Raw genomic sequence first — 17,491 nt, forward strand, 5'->3', positions numbered from 1 at the left:
TTCGAACCAGAAAAAAATCTGGCAGAATTAAATCTGGGGAGAACCAAAATGTGAGAATAGAATTCTGTGCAGAATAAAATCGGTTTAATATTAAATTCTGCACAGAAAATTTTCTGTACAAAAAATGTATGCAGGAAGAAAAAGTAAAATAAACAGACCATCAATAAATAACATTTTTTTATGAGATTATAAAATGTAAACAATAAAATGTACACAGTGAAATATACTGACAGTACCAATATTTTTGTTGTTGTTGAATTGATCACATTATGACGGGGTAAAAATTAAAAAAATCTAACACCCCCTATTTTTTTAGTCTCAATTTAAACAAGATGATTTCATTTATTTCCTGGAGTAGTCTATTTGGAGTGTCACTGCCTTGTTGAAGGAGGTGTCATCTGGCACTGTTTTGCTGTGGTCTTTGCACCACATCCAGACATAACCTATCGGAAAAAAATAAATGTTTACACATTTACATATTTATATCATTCCTCAACAAGGGCACCGCATAACAGGTGCCAACGCTCGGCTGCGGGTGCAGTTTTGAATAAATAAAAGCTTGTCAGATATATATTTATTTTTTTTAGAGGCCACAGTGACCTTGACATTTGACCTAGTGACCCAAAAATGAGTGTGCGTGTAGAACTCATCAAGTTGCATCTACATATGAAGTTTAAAATTTGTAGGTGGAAGCACTTTGATTTTAGAGCAAAATGTCAAGGTTTAAGCACGTCGGAAAGGCTGACGCTGGACGGCGAGCTGGCTATGACAATACCTCGGGTTTTCTCCGAAAACAGCCGAGCTAAAGAACTGATACATGGTGAAACCAATTTATTCTAACTACTCAGTTTCAAACAGTAATGCCATACCTGTATTAAAGACATCATACATCAAGTGCCAGCCCAACAAAATTCACTTATAGCACAAACATCCAATTGAATTTCAAACCATTGTTTGATTCTAGTATTAATTAGACCCAAAGTTAAAATGCGATCCCAATAGTTTTTTGGTATTTAGTAAATGTTACTTTGACCTTGATCCGACTTAAACTGCAAACAACTAAATTTTCTACATTTGCATTATTGTTTGATTTTGTTGGATTATTGGCTGTTGTCAACAGCATATCAACAATATGCCTGTCATATCAGTAAGTTAACCAACTCAAAGTATCCTGGAATAGCTGGTTTACCAGGACCAAGTGCTTATACCAAACAGTGAAACTAATGTCAGTAAGTTGAGTAACAGACAACTGCACTACATCATTCAGAGGAAGGGTGAGAATGGCTGTAAAAAGGATAAAGCTAACACACAATTTGTGTCCAATACCTCCATCCAAGCTCAAGTTAACCTTTTTTACTCCCCAAAAATTTATTTTGGGAGGAGCATATAGTCGCTGCTTCGTCTGTCCGTCCGTGTGTCCGTCCGTGCACAATTTTTGTACGGGCTATTTCTCAGCAACTAATGACCGGAATTCAAAGAAACTTTATGAGAAGCTTCACTACCAAGAGTAGATGTGTATATTATCAGCAGGTTCTGGTCGGATGATTTTTCACAGAGTTATGGCCCTTTGAAATTTTCCATTAACTGTACATATAGTGCAATTCTTTTCCGGGCTATTTCTCAGCAACTAATGACCAGAATTCAATGAAACTTAATGGGAAGCTTCACTACCAAGAGAAGATGTGCATATTATCAGCGGGTTCTGGTCGGATGATTTTTCACAGAGTAATGGCCCTTTGAAATTTTCCATTAACTATACATATAGTGCAATTCTTGTCCGGGCTATTTCTCAGCAACTAATGACCGGAATTCAATGAAACTTTATGGGAAGCTTCATTACCAAGAGGAGATGTGCATATTATCAGCGGGTTCTGGTCGGATGATTTTTCACAGAGTTATGGCCCTTTAAAATTTTCCATTAACTGTACATATAGTGCAATTCTTGTCCGGACTATTTCTCAGCAACTAATGACCGGAATTCAATGAAACTTTATGGGAAGCTTCACTACCAAGAGGAGATGTGCATATTATCAGCGGGTTCTGGCCGAATGATTTTTCACAGAGTTATGGCCCTTTGAAATTTTCCATTAACTGTTCATATAGTGCAATTCTTGTCAGGGCTATTTCTCAGCAACTAATGACGGAATTCAATGAAACTTTATGGGAAGCTTCACTACCAAGAGGAGATGTGCATATTATCAGCGGGTTCTGGCTGGATGATTTTTCTCAGAGTTATGGCCTTTTGAAATTTTCTATAAAAAATTTTTTGCCCCCCCAACTACTGTGCCCTCAAGACGTTTTCTTTTATCTGAGTATATAGTGCAATATTGTGACAAAAAAAAACTTTGGGGAGCATCACCCGTCTCCGACGGTTTCTTGTTTATTTTTAGTGACACATTTGGGCTCTGTATGCAATCCCTATCTTGGCCTCAATGCAAGGTCATCAATTGAGTCTAGGCAAACTTAAGTTATTGACCAGATACGCCCTACCCGCATTTAATAATCTCATTTTTTATCTTCTTTCAAAACCTGGTCATAAATTTAAATAAAATTCCTACCACTGTTTAATTATGTTAAATACCTAGCAAAAAAAAAACAAGACAAAATGTACCTTTGCAGGCAGAAATGATGACGGCATTCAGCACAGGCTTTATGTCATGCTTGTTCCCCGCCAGAACCTGACATCTTGACCGTTCTTGTGTCTCCCTCGGATTTATGGCTGTTTAAAAATAAATGAAAGCACTTCATTCCACTTAACTAAAAAATATATTTTAAGACAGAAGTTGATCTAAATCAAAATCTGTGAACATTGCTAATCAAACGTTAAATTGAAGCATTTGTCAAAGTTATGTATGCTTTATGATGATACAATCAATGTTTATTTCTCGAAAAGACTAATAAAAAAAGACTTTTATGAAAAAAACTTTTACTTTAATACCTTACATACCCGGAACTAAGTTTCACCATCAGGTAAAAGGCAGCACTGCAAAACTTGCGCAATCCAAATCTTTTTATTGTGGTTGGATAATGTTCCATCAGTTGAACCATCTGGAAAATTATAATCATTTATCTGTATTAACTTGCCTGCTAATGCAAATAAAATGAGGGTCAAAGGAAAATATTGAGCTTACCAGTACCTAAGACCCAAAGTAACTCAATTGATTTGTGCAGTTTGTCACTTGTGTTCAGAAGATTTCATTATTGTTGTTGTTTTTTTAATATGAGCAAAAGTGCTATTATTTGAAAAAAATGTTCAAAACAAGTTTCATAAAGATTTGACATTAAATATTTCCACAACAGTGTTTACATGGTAAATGTTTGAGGCACAATGGATAAAAGGCAATCACAAAAGCTTACAATAAGAACAACCTTGTGCTTAGGTGATCTAAAAGCCTCCTTAAAAGATCTTATATATACATACATAGACTGACATCATATAGCTCACCATGAGCATTTAGTGCTAAGGTGACTTAAAAAAAAGTTCTGCTCAATAACTTGAGTTTGGATGGCGATACTGCATATATCATTTGTATGCAGATTCATTGCTTACATACAGACCTAGCATAGGAATTCATTCAGGGACCAGTCGTTTCAAGGTCAAGGCCATTGTTACAAAAACTAGGAAACTATGATTTATGCATTATAAGTTGAATATGCACAACCAAAGTTTCAATTTTAAACAAATTTACAAACAAAGCCAAATACTGTCAACAGATTTAATACATATTTTGATGAAAGAAAAAGCAAATTTTAACATACCTCTGGTAATAATAATTCTTTCCTCATAGTCTTCTGCGCCCCATTTCATGGAACATTTTGATTTTCGCTTGAAAACTTCGAATGTCAAGTCTCTGAGATTTTGTCGCACACTTACAAGTGTACTATCCTTTTCAAAGTAGACTAAACCACCTTTTTAAAGTAGACTTAACCAAACATCTTTAAAACCATATATATAACAACACTTTAATAATGTTATGTCTTAATTTCTTAATTGTTCCTATTTAATAATAATGGTATTTTTATTTTTTGTCACAAAATTTGTTATGTTTAAGCACTGGCATTCAAATGAATATTTTCATAAAACGAGAGCCAAGTAAAGTAAATGTGCTGAAATAGGAGTAAATTTATCACACCTGACGTTGGTGTTTCGGTAAACTTGGGTAATTGGATCTCTCTCTATCTTGGATATCATTGAAAATGTCACTGCTGACAAACAGCAGACAAAATGTCCTAGCAATTTTCAGTATTTTGGGACAATTTATCCAGCAATAAGCAAAGAATAAAAACTTTGTAAAAAAATTAAACCTTATTTCACTCCATTGTAGATTTTTCTTGAAGCCTGTTGGATTAAATTGTAACTTTCTATGTTCCTTATGGTATGAACAATAGGTACTGCTGTTTGTTTTTTTTTTGCTAATAATATGCTGTATTTTTTGGTCATTTTAACTATTGTATGAATTGAACATAACTGTTAGTTTTCGGTGAATAGAGAAATGTTTCCTGCAATAAACAATAAGAAACTGAAATCAGAAGTCTGTTTCTTAAATTTTACAAGTCCCATTTTGAAATGTTGAATCTAAATTTTTTCTAAGTCCAACATTCTGCCTCATTTTTCTACCAAGTACAGAAATTCTGCCTGGCTAAAATGCAAAGTGCTAAAAATCTGTCTTGTAAAAATTATAAGTGTTAAAATTCTGTCTTGTGTAATAATCTTTACAGATAAAATTCTGCTTCATTGTAATTCTGCTTAGAAAATCTGTACAGATTGCAAGGTATATTCTGTGTCTGTGTCCTCTTTGTACAGAAAAAAATGAATTCTGTCTTGTTTCTGGGCAGATTTTGTACAGACTCTATACAGAATTTGCATAGAATTTTCGTACAGGTAGAACAGATTCATCACTTGATGTTTGGGAGACTTTCCTAGCTTAATACTGAGAATAAATGAAAGCACAAGATGTAATGTTGCAAATATATCATTGTTGTTAAAATGTATTTACTTCAATGCAGTGTATAGCAGAACGTGTGATGTGTTCATATTTTTAAAAAATATGGTATTGAATAACAGGTTTTTCTTTCATTTTAAGAGTAATTGTTACTTTTTGTTTATAAATTCGTAATGATTTTTTTTACATGAATTTGGCTAGTACTTCACAATTATATCTCATGAGTACCTTAAATGCTGTTTTATTATTGACATAGCTTGGATATGCATAATATGACCCTATACCACACAAGGAGACTGTAAATGGTTCACGATAACACTGGTTTGTCATTTGACTTTTTTTAGTTCCATCAAAATAGGTACTTCATGTTAAGAATTGTTCTTATGTACATGTGATTATGCACGCTATAAGTTCCAAATATTCCTGTGATGTAGAAGTGGTTTCTTGCAATGTTGAGGTTAAATAAGTCACGTTCTGAGAAAACTGGGCATAATGCATGTGTGTAAAGTGTCGTCCCAGATTAGCCTGTGCAGTCTGCACAGGCTAATCAGGGACGACACTTTCTGCTTAAACTAGATTTTCGGTAAAAAGGGACTTCCTTTAAACGAAAAATACCATTAAAGAGGAAAGTGTCGTTCCTTATTAGCCTATGTGGACTGCACAGGCTAATCTGGGACAACATTTTACGCACATGCATTTTGCCCAGTTTTCACAGAACAAGACACAAAAAATCTTGCAGCACTTTTGCACGACCCTGAACAGTTAAGTTTGCTTACAGCCTTCCATAGCGGACTCAGAACGACCTTCTGCCGTCTCTCCTCAGTCTCCGGTAAAACTCATGTTACCTTACTAACACACACCATATATGTACCGAGATAAGTGATTTCTAGATACCCTCTCTTCAATTGTGTTATTATTATTTTTATGCCCCCTTGCGAAGAAAAGGGGGTATATTGTTTCGCATTGTCCGTCAGTCTGTCTGTCAGTCTGTCACACTTTTTGTCTCCGCTCTCTAATTCAAATAGTTTTCATCCGATCTTTACCAAACTTGGTCAGAAGTTGTATCTAGACAAGAACTATGTCAAGTTTGAATATGGGTAATGCTGGGTCAAAAACTAGGTCACAGGGTCACTTAGTGCATTTCAAGGATTTAGTATTTTGGTTTCGAAAAATGCTCATAACTTCTGTCAAAGCGTTTATAGGCGTCATATGTCATCCTATGGTGACAGCTCTTGTTGAGAATTATTCTTGGTTTCATTCCATTGAATTGTTTTGTGCATCAAATCCATTAATCTCAATTTCTTAGATTGAATCATGCTTACTGGTAAGATTTGGAAGGGCTTCAATTTAGCAGAATCTCTACAATATTTGTTAAAGAAATACATGTAAGTAAATTTAAACTAAATGTTTTCTTTCTCAGTATTTAGGGCAAAGTACAATTAAAATTCAAACTCTTTGTTGAATTATAATTTCAATGCAATTTTTTGGGATCAATTCATAATATAGCGCCACTCCGCAGATGCTTGTCAAACGGATACACTGAAATAGTTTCATAACTTACCAACAAAAATGACAAAAAATAATGGTATATAAATCTATAGAATCTGTTAGTCAAATAAAGCGGTAAAACACTTAATCATCACTGATTTAAATGGTTATGACTCTAAAATGTCCTTGACCTTACCACACATATTCTTGGTATAGTTGTCATGACTAAACATTTTATGCACAAATCGGTACCAGAAATCACTGTCTTCTTGGGTACATATTAACATACAAATTATATATTGAACATCACTCATACCTCTTGTTCACATTACAATAATTGTCTCTGAATGCATAATATATATGTTGTTGTGCTTATTAACTCACTTGATATATTGCCTGACACTGTTATGCTTGAAAATTAACTATTATTTTATTTTTAACAACATGCATTGTTTTTTTGAAATGAAGGTTCTTTTCAAATTTTTATTCTTTTATTGTGTAGGGATTGGTATTTTTTGCATTTAATATCCACATAAACTTCTCGTTTCTATTAAGTATATGTTTAGCTCACCTAGGATTACGCAGGGACCTATACAAACATATTGTTTGTATAGGTCCCTGGATTACGTCGATTGTATCGATCAGTAATGAAAGAATTAAGTTAATATAATTATATAATATGGTTAAGACAAGCTAAGCTTTCATTCTATTTATAAGATTTGTTAATGATAGGCGACGAGATAATCACCTTTGCTGGAGATCCCAGGTCCCTTCAAGAGCCTGTGATATCTTTAATATGACAACCTGTTTGGTTAATGAAAATGTTTTTTTCTTACATGTTTTGTGTACAATCACAATGTTTATGTGTTGTTGGCTAGTATTGTTTGTATTTTTGATGTTGTTTTTTTATTAATAGTGGGATGTTATGTCATAAATCGACTGGTGTTGCAGTTTTAACACACTCAACATATTGTTATTGTTTTTATGTATTATTTAATTATGCCAGAATACTGGTTATGTTTGCAGACCTACCCTTATAAAAGGTATTTTGTATATGTTTTGAACAGTATATTTTGTTTGAATTTAAATTTTGAAATCAAATATGTATTTTATGAATGAGTCTGTGGTTAATTTTTAGCTCTACTGGCCAAAGGCCTGAAGAGCTTATGTCATGGCATGGTTTCCGTCGACCGTCCGTGCATGCCTGCGTGCGTTAGACTTTTTCTTGTTTACGCGATAAAGTCCACAGTTTTCATCTGATTCTTTTCAAACTTGTTCAGTGTCTTTATATTAATGAGGACTTGAACCCTATTGAAAATGGCTTACATCAGAGTAAAAAGTCCAGAATTATCTCCCCTTTAATTTGAGAAAATTGTGAAATAAGGCTTGTTTGCACAATTAAGTCCACAGTTTTCATCCAATCATTTCCAAACTTGCACAGTGTCTTTATCTGAATGATGAGTCAAATCCTATTGAAAATGAGCAATATCGGAGTTATAAGTCCAGAATTATCTCCCCTTGAATTTGAGAAAAAAATGAAAAATCAGTTTTTTTTATGTGATAAAGTCCATTATTTTCATCCAACTCTTGGCAAACTTGCAGTGTCTTTGTATCAATGAGGACTCAAACCTTTTTGAAAAAAGAGCAATATTGAAGTTATAAGTCCAGAATGACTCTCCCTTGAATATGAGAAAATTTTGAAATCCCGCTTGTTTACGCAATTAATTCCACAGTTTTCATCCAATTATTTCCAAATTTGCACAGTATCTTTATATCAATGAGGACTTGAACCCTATTGAATATGAGCAGTATCAGAGAAATAAGTACACAATAATCTCCCCTTGAATTTGAGAAAATTCTCCTTGTTTGCGCGATTAAGTACAAAGTTTCCATCTTATTCTTTCAAAACTTGCACATATACCAGTAGAGCGATTCAGGCCCTCATGGGCCTTGTTTATTGTATGCCACTGCATTTTACTTACACTCGATTGGATTAAGGAATGTCTTTTTATATTTACCCTTAAACAAAATCTGAATATTTATTTCAGATAATGCCTAGTTGAAGTATTAATATGATCTCTTCTCCAATAAGATTACTACATATTTTTTGACATTATATTGTACAAAACAAATATTTCAGAGCCCTACTGGTAAAGTCATGGTGAGTTGAATGTATGCTTTGTGTGTAATTCTGATATGAGCAGCCTCATGCGAATATGGGTCTTATGTCGTATGCAGCCTGCGTAGCTCTAATCCAGCATGCCCATCTATGAGGTCTGTTCAGGAGCTACATGTCTTCTATGAGGTTTGTTCAGGAGCTACATGTCTTCTATGAGGTCTGTTCAGGAGCTACATGTCTTCTATGAGGTCTGTTCAGGAGCTACATGTCTTCTATGAGGTCTGTTCAGGAGCTACATGTCTTCTATGAGGTCTGTTCAGGAGCTACATGTCTTCTATAAGGTTTGTTCAGGAGCTACATGTCTTCTATGAGGTCTGTTCAGGAGCTACATGTCTTCTATGAGGTCTGTTCAGGAGCTACATGTCTTCTATGAGGTCTGTTCAGGAGCTACATGTCTTCTATGAGGTTTGTTCAGGAGCTACATGTCTTCTATGAGGTTTGTTTAGGAGCTACATGTCTTCTATGAGGTCTGTTCAGGAGCTACATGTCTTCTATGAGGTCTGTTCAGGAGCTACATGTCTTCTATGAGGTCTGTTCAGGAGCTACATGTCTTCTATGAGGTCTGTTCAGGAGCTACATGTCTTCTATGAGGTCTGTTCAGGAGCTACATGTCTTCTATAAGGTTTGTTCAGGAGCTTCATGTCTTCTATGAGACCATGAAACCCATGGGTGACTTTATGGCAGACAGGGTAGCACCTTAGCAGACTGCGCTATTGTGCAGGCTGGTCTGGAGCTATGCTGGCTCCATATGTCAGAAGACCCATTTTCGCATAACACAGCTCAAATAGTTATGAAAGGAGGAATTGATTACAACTTATTTATTTGATACATTTTAACTGTAAGGTACATGTTCCTTAACGCCATATTTTCTTCTATCTTTTTTTTAAATGAAGTGGACTTGTTTTAGTATCTTTATTCCCTGTACATAGATTGGTCTTAGTAAACATTGTGCTGTGATTTATTATATCATTAAAAGTTTTCAACAGACAATTACTCAAGTACAAATAACCTAAAACTTGTTATAGCTGTATTGCCTGTTAATGTTTAAATATGAAAGTATGTTGTTATAAAGGCCCAAACATTATGTTTAGTTAGCAAAACTAAGTAGAGAGAGTTGTATATTTTGAAAAATATTTATTTAGTAAAAGTATGTAATAGTAGTCACTGTATTTACATGCGTTTGTGATTTGGTTTGTGTATTCTTTTAACAATATTGTTTTTATGTGGTGGCCTCTTTAACAGTTTGGGATGAAAAATTAAGAAATGCATTGTAATGTGGAAGTTTTTTGTTATGTTTTAACATTTAATCTCATATGCGTCTTCTATTTTAATACCAGAGTTACAATGGTAGAATATTATATATACTAGTATTGCTTGTTGGCAAAATATTTTGTACTTCATAAAAACAATTTGGAATGATGATATTAATTCATGCAATTGCATTAGGTTTCTTTGATAAGTATTACAAAGGATCCAACTTCTTGAATAATAGTTCAAATATTGCAACAACAACAAAATAACTAATGCCTATACTGTAATCAGTAATTAACATTATTAAATCAAATACGAGGGATGAACATTTGCAACATTTTTGCTGAACATGTTTTCATACATATTTGCATATGTTTGGAAAGACGTGTATACTATCTTTCACTTGTGTAGAGTTTCGTGGATTCACCTGTGTCAGCCGCGCCATCTGTACGTCCACCTGTAAGTATGACGGCTGATTGTGGAGTGGAGAAATTGTAGTCAAGGGCATGGTTTTATAATTTCAAAATTAGAAAAATATGTCAGATAAATTATATTTTATGCTTATACTGTTTTCATGCAACCAGACTTTCAGGTACTGATTTACAGTTAAACCATTCAAAACAAGTCAGAACTCAATACTACTGACCCAAATGTCTGAGCGTCTGTGTAATGCTTTGGGTAAACATGCAACATCTCAGTGTGACTGTTTCTACTGCAGGCATTTATTTGCGTTTCTATAAGCCTGAGGCTTTCCATGCAATCCAGCTAAAATAAATAGGTCTGAACTAAATTAAACTAAACAATGTGCTCATAAATCCATCTTAAGAGGCTGTTAGCAGTAGAGCGTATATCTTTATGAGAGGGAAATATGTTAAATACAAATAGTATGCTAAGATTATTAATTGCTTTCTTAACTTAAATGCAAACTTGATAGTTTATTAAATTAGAAACATAAACCTGATTACTTCTATGTGCCCCTTTGAAGAAGGTGGTAAATAGCAGTTGAAATTGTCTGTCATGGTCTTTGAGAAACTTCTTGTGTCAGCCATAACTTTGCCATATATTCATAAACTTCAAATTATGTGGCACAAATGTTAACCATCATGAGTTGTTGCATGTAACATCCGTCTCTCTACCTCAAAGGTCAGAGTCACAGGTCAAATTTATAAATTAAACAACTTACAAATTTCTTACTTGTCCATGTCTTTTCCATATATTGATAGGTTAAAAAAAAAAAATGTTGCACAAATGTGGACCATCAGGATGTGTTGCGAATAATAATCATCTCCTTACCCCAAAGGTCAAGGTCACACTTGGAGGGTCAATGATCATGATAATCAATAAAACAGCTTTTTAGGGCTATACTTTTGTTATTCTTTATGCAATTATAAAATAACTTACCAAAAATGACCACCATCAAGGTACAGCCTTTTGCATGTAAATGCGAGTCCTTAAAGGGGCCTTTTCACAGATTTTGGCATGTTTTGAAGTTTGTCATTAAATGTTTTATATTGATAAATGTAAACATTGGATCCAAGAAGTTCCAGTAAAAATCAAGAATAAAATTTAAAAAAGGAAAAAAAAGTAGGCTGCAGCAGGGCTTGAACCACTGACCCCCGGAATCCTGGAGTAAAAACCAAAAAGACCGCTCGGCCATTCTGCCAATAATACATTGGAGAAGTATTTTATACATTATATAAGCAATCTTCGTAGTTTCACAAAATTAAACGACAACAACAGAACTCTCCAAATTGTTCAATCGTTTTGTGAAGCAACGCTTTATAATTTTCAGGTTTTTAAATCGTCAAAAGATGCATATCATGGCTATATTAGACCATGGTAAATGTTCAGTATTACTGTTTCCTCACAAATATCATAACTAAAGCGAAAATTTGCGAATCTGAAACAACTTTTTTCAATTTTTTTTAATTTACTAAAACGTGAAATGATCCCTTTAAATCAAAGGTCAAAGTCACATGTAAGAGGTCAAAAGTCAAATATTAGCCATGAAACAGCTTCAAAATTCTTCACCCATATGTTTGTCATATATTGTTGGCTTTTGTTAATAACTTTAAAAAAAAATAGACCATAATAATTCAATGAGTTGTGTGTTACACGTGTCTATTCAGGGGTCAAAAGTCAAATTTTACTGTAAAACAGCTTATTGTTTTTCTCACCAATATAATTTTTAAAGAAAGTGGAATGTAGGGGCATCCGTGCCTTATGAGCAAAATTCTTATTGTATAGTATCATTTTTAACACGTCTTGCACTGGATTTTTAATTGTTTAACTGATAGTTTATATAGATGACTACTAGTATAAAGATGAACTCTTACATAGAAGAATTTATTCAGGTTACCCGAGGGAGAGAAAATTTTCCATCTGCATATGAAATGTCACTGAGATTAATTTCAACATGTATTTAACTGTTAGACTTAGAATTTTTTTGTAAATTCTAAGGTCGGCTGTTTTCGGAGAAAACCCAAGGTATTGTCATAGCCAGCTCGATATCCGCCTTCTCACGTCCGCTGTCTGCATCGTGCAAACCTTGATATTTTTTTGTAAAATCAAAGTGCTTCCATCTACAACTTTGAAACTTCATATGTAGATGAACCGTGATGAGTTCTACACGCCACACCCATTTTGGGGTCACAAGGTCAAAGGTCAAAAAAAAATTCTGACAAGCTTTCTTTTATTCAAAACTGCACCCACAGCCAAGCGTGGCACCTGTGATGCGGTCCTCTTGTTATAACAAACAGCAGATAATATGCAGTGTTTTGTTTGGGACAAATAATTACCGTTTCTTCCTAATATTTATGACTACACGCGTATGGGCGCAATTCATTTTGATGTACTTAGTGTAAGTTTAAGCTGTCCATCCAATGGTTGTTTGATCGTTTGAAGTCAATGATTGCAGCTTTAATAGTTTAATCACTGTTTCGTTTGTTGAATTTCCATAATCTTTGCTGTGGTTGACAAGAAGTAATCTCCTGATATTTCTTGTGTTTTGTTATTACTAAATATACAATTCTTTGAAGCAATTTTAAACTTGGATTTACTATAAAATATCTTTCAAACACTACCAGAAGAATGCTTGTGTTCCATAATTTGTTTTAATCAATAGCGCTGCAATACACAAAAATAGCGTGATTTGAAAATGCATTAATGGGAAAAAATGTTTCATGAATTTATTCAATGTTTATAGAGCGTAAGAGAAAAGGTGAGTCTTGTGTATGTGTGTTTTCTTATTACAAAATCTTGAAAGAAAAGACATTCCACTAATTATTGCATTTAATATTTAGTGTTTCCTAATTTCACAACTTTGAAAATTGATATATATGGAAAGTTTTGTGTTATTACTTACCCAGTCTGTTTGACATAAGGGTTTATGATGTTTTAACAGTTGTAGTTGTGTAAGAAGACATGTATATATTATTGCAAAAAGTTCCTTTTGTAAATCTTTAATTTTGCATAATCAATTGTTGTATTTGAAATGAACCATGTATGTGTTTTGATCAAACTACGGTTGATAATATTTTTTAAATTAGTGACGCTTGTATGGTTGATATTTAACTTTGTGGTAGTGTGTTGGTTTTTTTTTGGTTTTTTAATTTGACATATTGCCATGTATATTTTTGCAATCAATATGTTTCATATACATTTGTGATATTAAAAATGTTACATTATTGTTATTTCAAAGAAATATGTATATCTGAGACCCCCAATCAATCAAAATGTCTATTAAATTTTAAATTCATGAATTGATATCATGAAGAATTGAATTAAACAATTTTGTTTTAAAATTTGCTTCATCTTCAAAGATCAACAAATATTTTATTATTTTATTTTTATTATTTAAAAAAAAAATCAAATAAATTGTCCCATTATTTGATTCACATGATATCATTTCTTTACGATTATTTTGGAATGTTATATCTGGTATCTGATAAATATTGGAAATTCAGGCTTGCAAGGTTGATGTTAGTGCAGTGGATTTTTCATGTAATGCAGATAACCAATGACACATTCTTCTATGTGTTACATGTTTTTGTATTTCTGTAGATTATTAGATTATTTTTTATGGGATTATTGCTGTGTTTGTGCCAAACTTTAATGATCTTAATAAATTATATTGTTCTTATCTCAAAGTTATAAAGATTGAATTTCAAAGCTGTTAAATTAAATATGACAAGTTAAATTGATCTAACCAATTTCATAGCATTTTATCTTGCCAATAATATGCACAAGACTAATTAGTTAATCAGCTGTCACTGTTATCATAACAAGAACATTTCTTTTTCTAATGATGCTGCCTTATCTATTTCATTGAATTACATCGCTCATTTATATTTCTTAGGGCATACAAGCTAATTTGAAACCTACGGTAAGAATTTATGTGTGGTCTATATTTTATTGATGTGATTTAAGAATATGTTAAGCATTTTTATTTTGTATCAATTGTGTTACTGATGTATATTCATAAAATTCCATTATATTTTCATTTTTCAAATGTTTAATTTTAAATATGTATACATTTAATTTATCTTGAAATGCAAACATATTGTTGTGATGTTGCATATGGAAAGTATTATTTGCTGTAAACATTATTTTAGGTGAAACATAAGGAAGTGCAGGTAATTTAAAATCTAATCTGGTAGAGAGTGCAGTCTCGCATGTTCAACAACACCTGTGTTGTTCTTGTACTAATCAAGTTTCAACAATTAACATAACTTATAAATTGGTTTCTCTTCTGGGAGTATAAATAAAATGTTGTTTTTATCTTGCTTTGCAATATAAATTTATTTTTAAAGACTAGGCGTGAATGCATGTTCTCAAATAAGAAAATGCATGTACTTAAGTTACTTTTGGTGAAAGTTAGATGTTGTTGCGCAGCATATAAAAAAAATATGTAATTCAAAGGTTCAGTTATCATGCCATATAAATATTTAGTTCTTAATATCTTAAATTACTGTTGGTTCAAAAGTAACAAATATGACGTCCATATATTTAATAGTAGTAAATTTTAGCCTAGTTGACCGTTTCACGTAAAAGTTATCAAGATAAATCCAATAGCTAATAATAGTTATATTTATTCATGTTTATTCTTTTAACTTTTCTTTTAGAGATTTCTTCTTATTAATGTTTCTTCTTATTAATAAACTATTGTTGTATTCTGCTCCATTGCTAAAAAATTGTCACCAAACAGTAATTTCTGTTGATTTTAATATCAATGGTTATAATATAAAAATAAACATAATGAATCTTGACAATTTTCTGAGCTGTTCTATGAACTTCTAATCTTGTTTCATATTTAAAGTCTGACTTCTTTCCATGTTTGTTCTGTAGGTAGAATCAAGGCCATTCTTTAATAATTGGTTTGATTAATGGGGACACATTTTATCTGTTTGTTCAAAAAAGCCTCAAAACCTTGTTCACAAGATTGTAAAATATATGGTTGACTGAAAATATTTTTGTGTATTTTGGTATTATATTATTATTATTATTACTTTTTAGGGCGTATAATTGGTATAACTGCATGTTTTGGTATTTATGTAATTATAATATTAACAGCATGAAATACGTTTCTTGGCTTTTTGTTTTGTCTTGTTTTGTTTTTATCATAACACACTTTATTGTAAAAATAAAAATAGAAACAGGTAATTATTAATGAATTATTATTGTAATTACATGTATTAACATGGTTGCATCAGCTTGTAAGACACTGTAAAGTTTCTTTATGTACAAGGTATTTTAAAATGTGTATTTCTATCCAATCACTCTGACCTTCAATTAGAACAGGCATTATAACCTTTTATCCCATCATCAGACGTGCATTGTCGAAATAAATTTTCATCTATTTTGGCAGTGCTGAAATATAGCTGTCACGCGCGGCGGAGAATGGTCATATTACTTGGAATCAACTTTAAAGTAATCATTTTTAGTAAAATCGAATCAGATTCAACAAAACAAACAATTTGATACCAAGATGTAATATATTTTTAACACATAATGCAACTCAAAAAGCAAAAAAACATTATTTACAAATATTAAGTGCGCGTACTCGTGACGTCATTTTTAACACATCATACGACACAATGCATGTTCTTTCACGATTAAGCTGCAGTTGTTTAGTGTGTTTTTTTCATTATTTCTTAAAAATCGGGGACGTAGAGTTATGATAAACAGAAAAACAGGTAAGTTACTGATCTTTTTGTAATGTATTAGGTTCGGCACGATTAAAATAATGAAACAATGTTTGCTAAAAATAACTTTGGGATTTTCTGTGTAGTTCGATTTTCCTATTCTATTTTTAAAGAAATAATTTACGCCTAAGAAAATTGATGGGATAAATGGAATACTAGGTCGGTGCCGAATAAAGCGAAGGCTCGTGGTTCAGATTTTCTTAGCCTCACAAAATAAACTTTGCTTTGTTCGGCACCGACCTAGTATTCTCTATATGCTGACTGGTATTAAAAACTGTTCCGCTCTTCACTGTTTATTATTTACTTTCATAATATGCCATAAATTAACTCTTGATTATTCATTTTTGTTCATATTAATTTTATATTGATAATTTTTTTTGTGTACACAATTTTATATTTGATGTATAGTATTGTGTACTTGCATGTTATATATGTAGCCGCTCAACATATTGATACCATATATACATAATTATATATGTATGTATAGCTTTATTTAGATTTGAATCCATAGTATTACAACATGCCACAATGACATTATTGCATATTTTGTTAAAACTGATGCACTGGTATCACTCCTCTTACAGTTAACGTATGTTATATTGTTCACATTTTTCTCAGGTGGATGATGAAGTTAACAAATGTTTTGTTAACATCCTTGAAAGGTGTTAATCTGATCCAATTTTCAGATAACTGATCTGAAATGCCTTTCAAAGTGTAATGATTTGTTCACCTCCTTCACAGGTGGAGGAGTCTTTGGTCTCCAAGACGCCGAGTGTCAATCATGAGGCCGAGGCACTGAAGGAGGAGCTGGAGTCGATCAATCAGAGGGTGGAGCAACTGCAGCAGAGTCTCCTGGAAAAGGATGAGGAAACATCTGAGCTCCGTAAGCTGGATATGAGGGGCTCTCTGAGAAAATGGGGTTAAAGGCATGTGCATTAAGTGTCATCCCAGATTAGCCTGCTTATCAGGGACAATGGTTTTTGCTTTTATTGAATTTTTTGTTTGTTAAAAGGAAGACTCTACTTGACAAAAATCAAGTTTAGTCAGAAATTGATGACCTTGATTAGCCTGTGAGGACGCACATACATTTAGCTCTGTTTTCTATGAGTTGGTCTAATAATATTTTTTTTTCTTAGTTGTTTTATTTGATTGGCTGTTTTTGGAGAAAACCCGAGGTATTGTCATAGCCAGCTCGTTGTGTCTTTCCGCTGTCCGCTGTGCTAAAACCTTAGCATTGCCTCTAAAATCAAAGTGTTTCCACCTACAATTTTGAAACTTCATATGTAGATGCACCTTGATGAGTTCTACATGGCACACCTATTTTTGGGTCACTAGGTCAAAGGTGAAGGTCACTGTGACCTAAAAAAAATAAAAAATTATGACATGCTTTCATTTTTTAGCTCGGCTGTTTTCGGAGAAAACCCAAG

General features: G+C 32.9%; 1 protein-coding gene and 2 long non-coding RNA genes across 8 annotated transcripts in view; 2 read left to right on the forward strand and 1 right to left on the reverse strand.

Annotated features, from left to right (window-relative positions):
• The window catches only part of LOC127856250 (uncharacterized protein C10orf67, mitochondrial-like), a 52,902-nt gene that overhangs the window by 14,540 nt on the left and 20,871 nt on the right, over positions 1-17,491 (forward strand). For 5 of the 6 annotated variants that reach the window (XM_052392348.1, XM_052392344.1, XM_052392346.1 and 2 more), the window contains 3 exons: positions 5,722-5,772; positions 14,475-14,495; positions 16,806-16,947. In XM_052392348.1, the coding sequence (XP_052248308.1) occupies positions 5,722-5,772; positions 14,475-14,495; positions 16,806-16,947 (214 nt within the window). The remainder of the gene's footprint in view (positions 1-5,721; positions 5,773-14,474; positions 14,496-16,805; positions 16,948-17,491) is intronic. The other variant, XM_052392347.1, reaches the window with a different exon arrangement.
• On the reverse strand, positions 295-3,923 carry LOC127856258 (uncharacterized). The gene is made up of 4 exons (XR_008037924.1): positions 3,760-3,923; positions 2,948-3,048; positions 2,612-2,719; positions 295-443 (listed from the first exon to the last, which is right to left on the reverse strand). It is a non-coding gene; the product is annotated as an uncharacterized LOC127856258 (long non-coding RNA).
• Positions 8,587-9,679, forward strand: LOC127856259 (uncharacterized). The gene is made up of 3 exons (XR_008037925.1): positions 8,587-8,860; positions 8,923-9,015; positions 9,078-9,679. It is a non-coding gene; the product is annotated as an uncharacterized LOC127856259 (long non-coding RNA).

The sequence above is a fragment of the Dreissena polymorpha genome, chromosome 13, assembly GCF_020536995.1.
Source record: "Dreissena polymorpha isolate Duluth1 chromosome 13, UMN_Dpol_1.0, whole genome shotgun sequence".
NCBI lineage: Eukaryota > Metazoa > Mollusca > Bivalvia > Myida > Dreissenidae > Dreissena > Dreissena polymorpha.